The sequence below is a fragment of the Cajanus cajan genome, chromosome 2, assembly GCF_000230855.2.
Source record: "Cajanus cajan strain Asha chromosome 2, NIPB_CcT2T_4, whole genome shotgun sequence".
In the NCBI taxonomy this organism is placed as follows: Eukaryota; Viridiplantae; Streptophyta; class Magnoliopsida; order Fabales; family Fabaceae; genus Cajanus; species Cajanus cajan.
Genome location: NC_138518.1, coordinates 61,683,879 through 61,690,462, shown reverse-complemented (window position 1 = coordinate 61,690,462; position 6,584 = coordinate 61,683,879). Strand labels below are relative to the sequence as shown.

Below are 6,584 nucleotides of genomic sequence, written 5' to 3'. Positions count from 1 at the left end.
CCAACTACCAAGGTAAGTTTTTAGATCTCACATTTTTTAAGATCTATTCAGGACCAGTCTAGTAATAAGTCTTAGCTCTCTTTTTCCTTTTCTTTTAAGGGCTTTTATGGGCTGCTCATCATCTATTTTTTGGGCCACGTATCTTTCTGTTTCTCTTTCCTGTTGCTTGCGTATCTTTTCTGTTATTTTCCTTTCTCCCTTCTTGTATATATGTTGCGTTTTTACAATCAATAAAACACAGATGGGATATTGAGTATTCTCTTGCAGTCATTTTATTCTCCTTCTTTCACATATTCTGTTATGGTATCAGAGCTCTTCCATTGAAGAGCTCTGCTGCGCCCTCTGATCTTGTTTTTCTCTGATCACCATGGAATCTGAACAAATACCTGGTGTGCATAGCTATCTTTACCTACATCCTGGTGAAAATCCGGCTACATCTCTTGTATCCCCTGTTCTCGATTCAACAAACTATCACTCATGGAGTAGATCATTCATTACAGCGCTTAGTGCGAAGAACAAAGTTGAGTTTATTGATGGTGGTGCTCCACCTCCTCTCAAGACAGATCCCCTTTATTCGGCGTGGCGTCGATGCAACAACATGGTTGTGTCGTGGCTGGTGCATTCTGTTTCTCCTTCAATTCGTCAAAGCATTCTCTGGATGGATCAAGCTGATGACATCTGGAAAGATCTCAAAACGCATTATTCGCAAGGTGATCTTCTACGCGTCTCTGATTTGCAACTTGAAGCTTCTTCTCTCAAACAGGGTGATTTGTCCGTGACGGAATATTTCACAAAGCTTTGCATCCTATGGGATGAATTAGAAAATTTCAGACCTGATCCTAATTGTACCTGCACTATCAAATGTGCGTGTTCAGTTCTCACTATTATTGCTCAACGCAAACTCGAAGATCAAGCTATGCAGTTTCTTCGTGGATTGAATGATCAATATAATAATGTGAAATCTCATGTTCTTCTCATGGAACCTCTACCTCCCATCTCTAAGATATTTTCTTATGTGGTTCAGCAGGAACGCCAACTTCTGGGTCAGAATTTCATTGCTAATGTGCATCTTGATCGAACCTCCTCGATTAATGCTGTTGCCTCACCCACCTGCACTCATTGCAACCGAACTGGACACACTGATGCCGTGTGTTTTCGTAAACATGGTTTTCCCTCTACCACTAATCGAAGCAATAAAGGCTCCTCTAATCGACCCCGACGTATTTGCACTCATTGTGGAAAAACTGGTCATACCATTGAGGTTTGCTATCAGAAGCATGGTTTCCCCCCTGGATCTAAGCCTTTATCAGATAAAACTGCAAGTGTCAATCACACAGTGACTGGTGATTGCAAAGTCACTGAGAGTACTCAATCCCTTGAATCCCAAGATGTTCGTTTCACCCCTCAGCAGTATCAGGCTCTGCTTGCTTTAATTCAGCAATCCACTATTGGAACTTCAGCACCTGTTTCTTCTTGTGTCAACCAAATCGTGTCTATCTCTTCTTCTTACACAAAACCTTCCTCTTCCTCAGGTACTTCTTTTCCTATTGTTTGTTCTGCCATCTCTACTCCTTCATCTTGGATTTTGGATTCTGGTGCCACAGACCACGTTTCTTCTTCTCTTTCACATTTTTCTTCTTTTTCTCCAATTAACCCTATTGATGTTAAGCTTCCTACTGGGCAACATGTATTAGCCACTCATTCCGGTACTGTTAAGTTTACTAACTCTTTCTATCTTGTTGACGTTTTATATATTCCAGCTTTTACTTATAACCTGATTTCTATCTCTAAATTAGTTTCCTCTCTATCTTGTCAACTCATTTTTGATCATCATTCTTGCATCATCCAGGAAACGAATACCATGAAGAAGATTGGTACAGTTGATGTAAATGAAGGACTCTACAGTTTCACTGCCAGCAATATTCATCATCCTTCCACCAATTCTGTTATTGTTCACCCTAAGTGTAGCATCCAACCCATTGACTCATGGCATTTTCGCATGGGCCATTTATCCCATGAACGTTTACAATTAATGAAACACTCTTTCCCTTTTCTGTCTGTTGATACGTCTTTTTCCTGTAACACTTGTCATCATGCTAAACAAAAGAAACTCCCATTTCCTTTGAGTCATTCATATGCATCGCAACCTTTTGATCTCTTACACATGGATATATGGGGACCTTGTTCTGTTACTTCTATGCATGGACATAAATATTTCTTGACCATTGTCGACGATCACACTCGTTTTACTTGGCTGTTTCTTATGCAAAATAAATCAGAAACTCGACAACACATCATAAACTTCATTAATCAAGTTGAAACACAATTTGATAAGCATGTTAAAGTGATACGCACTGATAATGGTTTAGAATTCTCCATGACCCAATATTTTTCATCTAAAGGAATCATTCATCAAACAACTTGTGTTGAAACCCCTCAACAAAATGGCATCGTTGAGAGAAAACACCAACATCTTTTAAACGTGACTCGCTCTCTTCTTTTTCAAGCCAATTTACCTTCTATTTTTTGGTGTTTTGCTCTTATGCATGCTACTTTTCTTATAAACTGCATTCCCACCCCTTTTTTGCATAATATATCCCCTTTTGAAAAACTTTATGGGCACCCATGCGATATTTCCATACTCCGTGTGTTTGGATGTTTATGCTATAGCAGTACCATTACCTCTCATCGAACCAAACTAGATCCCCGTGCTCATCCCTGCATTTTTCTTGGCTTTAAACCTCACACTAAAGGTTATCTTCTTTTCAACCTTCACACTCACGGTCTTTTAGTTTCACGGAATGTTCTTTTTCATGAAGATCATTTTCCTTCTTTCACTAAGCCCCATTCTCCTTCTTTTTCTTCTCCTGTACCCATTCATTACAATTATGTTGATTATCCCACCTTCCCTTCTTCCTCTATTGTTGAGTCCTCTGACCCACCCACTTCTGACCAACACTCTTCTCCTCCACCTCTTCGACGCTCTACCCGTCCACGCCGACCGCCTACATATCTTCAGGATTTTCATGGTGCATTTACATCAACTAGTACTGCTCATTCTTCTACAGGTATTCGTCATCCTCTTCACTCTTTTCTTTCTTATGATCGTCTTTCTCCTTCCTTTCATCATTATGTTTTTTCCATTTCCTCTGTTACCGAACCAAAGAATTTTGCTGAAGCTTCCAAAAGTGATTCTTGGCTTAAAGCTATGCATGAGGAGATTTTTGCATTAGAAGCGAATAATACTTGGGTTCTTACTACTTTGCCTCCTCACAAGACAGCAATTGGATGTCGTTGGGTCTATAAAGTTAAACACAAGGCTGATGGTTCCATAGATCGATACAAGGCACGCCTTGTTGCAAAGGGGTATACCCAAATGGAAGGTCTCGATTTCTTTGACACTTTTTCCCCTGTTGCTAAATTAACCACTGTTCGACTTCTCCTTTCTTTGGCAGCTATTAATAATTGGCATTTGAAGCAGCTTGATGTTAACAATGCTTTTTTACATGGTGATCTAAATGAGGAAGTTTACATGCAATTACCTCCGGGGCTTACACCTTCTTTTCCTGGTCAAGTTTGTCGTCTTCAACGCTCTCTTTATGGCCTTAAACAAGCAAGCCGACAATGGTATGCTCGTCTCTCGTCATTTCTCATTCAACATGGATATGTTCCATCCCCTTCTGATCACTCACTGTTTCTTAAGTGTTCTCCTGCCACTACTACTGCAATTCTGATTTATGTTGATGATATAGTTCTAGCCGGCAATGACTTAACTGAAATTCATCATCTTACTTCTCTTCTCCATACTACTTTTCAAATCAAGGACCTTGGTAATTTAAAGTATTTTCTTGGTCTGGAGGTCGCTCGTAATCACACAGGGATTCATCTATGTCAGAGAAAGTACATCCTTGATCTTCTTTCAGATACTGGTATGCTTGCTTCAAAGCCTGTTTCAACACCGATGGATTACTCCATGCATCTCTCTGCATCATCTGGCACCCCCCTCACTGATACCGCTGCTTATCGTCGTCTTGTGGGCCGCTTAATATATCTCACCAACACTAGACCCGACATCACATATGCTGTCCAGCAACTCAGTCAGTTTGTTTCCAATCCAACCACAGCTCATCGCCAAGCTCTATTTCGTATTCTCCGCTACCTAAAAGGAACTCCTGGCTCTGGGATTTTTCTTTCTGTCAATAGCTCGGTTCAGTTGAGAGCTTTTAGTGATTCTGATTGGGCCGGTTGCCCCGATACTCGTCGTTCCATAACTGGTTTTGCTGTCTACCTTGGAGATTCTCTCATTTCTTGGAAATCGAAGAAACAAATCACTGTCTCTCGTAGCTCTTCTGAGGCTGAGTATCGTGCTTTGGCCACGACCACTTGTGAACTTCAATGGCTATCCTATCTTTTGAAGGATTTTCATATTGATCCTATTAGCCCAAGTATCTTGTATTGTGATAATCAATCTGCCTTGCAAATTGCTTCCAATCCAGTTTTCCACGAACGAACGAAGCACATTGAGATTGACTGTCATATTGTGCGTGATAAAGTTTCTACTGGTCTGCTTAAGCTTCTTCCGGTGTCTTCTTCTCTACAACTCGCTGACATCCTTACGAAGCCTCTTTCACCTTTTGTGTTTCGCAGTCACTGTTCCAAGCTGGGCATGCTTAACATACATTCCCAGCTTGAGGGGGGCTCTTAGCTCTCTTTTTCCTTTTCTTTTAAGGGCTTTTATGGGCTGCTCATCATCTATTTTTTGGGCCACGTATCTTTCTGTTTCTCTTTCCTGTTGCTTGCGTATCTTTTCTGTTATTTTCCTTTCTCCCTTCTTGTATATATGTTGCGTTTTTACAATCAATAAAACACAGATGGGATATTGAGTATTCTCTTGCAGTCATTTTATTCTCCTTCTTTCACATATTCTGTTAATAAGAGATTCAATATTTGTTGTTGTGGTTGTAATATTTTCTTCGATAAATGAATCTCACTTTAAATGTTCCTTTTATAAGTAATTTCTTAAAAATAAAAAAATAAAAATGTAAAAAAACTGAGAGATCGTGAGGGTCACTCACTCCAACATACAATTACTGTAATGTCTGCCGTACGAGGTTTCTCTTTCATATGGAAAGAGAATTTGATATGTGAATGAATGAATTGTTGACATGAAAGTTTGAATTGTTGATCTCACTATGTTAGAAATTTTGAATAAAATGGAAAAGTAATAAAAGGGTTGTGGAAAGTTTGCAACAGAGTTATGAGGTGGGAAATGATTCTGATGTTTCGTTTAAAAAATGATGAAAGACTAAAATTTCAAAATGAAGTGGTGCGTGAATCTAACTTAACAGAGGCCCTTTTTTTTATAATTAATTTTCCAAGTAGAAACAAAAAGGAAAAATGAAGGGAACGAAATGTTATCTTCTTTGGGACCTACTTTCATTTTTAATTTTTGTATCATATCATATGTTATCTAAATGTATGCACGTGGTTGGGGAATATCCTTTTCTATAATTTCATTATAATATGATTTCTTGTTTATTTTTCTCTCCCATTCTTTTACAACTGGATTAGTAATTAAACCAATGAGAATACTTGTTCAAAATTTATTAGTTTAATTGTAGTGACGTTCTGGTCAAATCAAATTTATATACTACCATTGACAATCCATTGTAGTGTATTTTTTACATGATATCACATTGTGAATTTGTCATGGGTATCTCGGGGATCAGTATAACATATTCTCCTTTATTGAAATTGAAGTTTGTCATCGTGATAAGATTTTTTCTAAAGATATGCATATAAATATTGTTATAAATCACTTAAAAGACCTTATAACTTATTTAAAAAATTATAGAAAAAATGGTTTTGCATCTGCATTAGAATCCACCAAAGAAATGACTATTGAAATAGATATAGAGTCTAAGTTCAATGAAAAACGTAAGATTCATAGGAAAAAACATTTTGATGACATTGATAGTGATGAGATAACTCATTCTGTTGAAGATTCTTTTCGTATTGATTATTTTTTATGAGTTAATCATCTATACACTGTTAGTGTAAAGTTTTTTTACACTGACAACCAATCATATATTTTAATAGTGACATGTCAATTGCTTATTTAATGAAATAATAATAAAATAAGCAACTTTAAAATATATGATTGGTTGGCAGTGTAAAAAACTTTACACTAGCAGTGTAGGGATGATTAACTCTTTTTATATATATTAGATCAATCTATTTCTTCTAGTGAGAGTTTGTTTGAACAATTTTTAGAATATGAAAATATGTTTGGTTTTTTATTTGATTGAAATAAATTAAAAAATTTAGGGGAAGATAAATTGAAAAAATATTGTATCAATCTTAAAAAGATTTTGAGTTTTGAGGACCATTCTGATATTGATAGTCTTGATTTGTTTTCAGAATTAAAGTTATTGAAAAAAATTCTAACAAATGATAACACACCTTTAAAAATATTGAACTATATAAAAAGATCATGTTCTTTTCTAAATACATACATTGCTTATAGAATATTATTAACATTACCTGTAACTGTTGCGACCGCTGAAATAACTTTTTCAAAATTT

General features: G+C 36.9%; 1 protein-coding gene across 1 annotated transcript; it reads left to right on the top strand.

Annotated features, from left to right (window-relative positions):
* The first annotated feature begins 367 nt into the window (after positions 1 to 367).
* LOC109804677 (retrovirus-related Pol polyprotein from transposon RE1) lies at positions 368 to 4,705 on the top strand. Its single transcript, XM_020366508.2, has one exon. The coding sequence runs from the start codon at positions 368 to 370 to the stop codon at positions 4,703 to 4,705; it is 4,338 nt and encodes a 1,445-aa protein (XP_020222097.2).
* Positions 4,706 to 6,584: the final 1,879 nt, after the last annotated feature.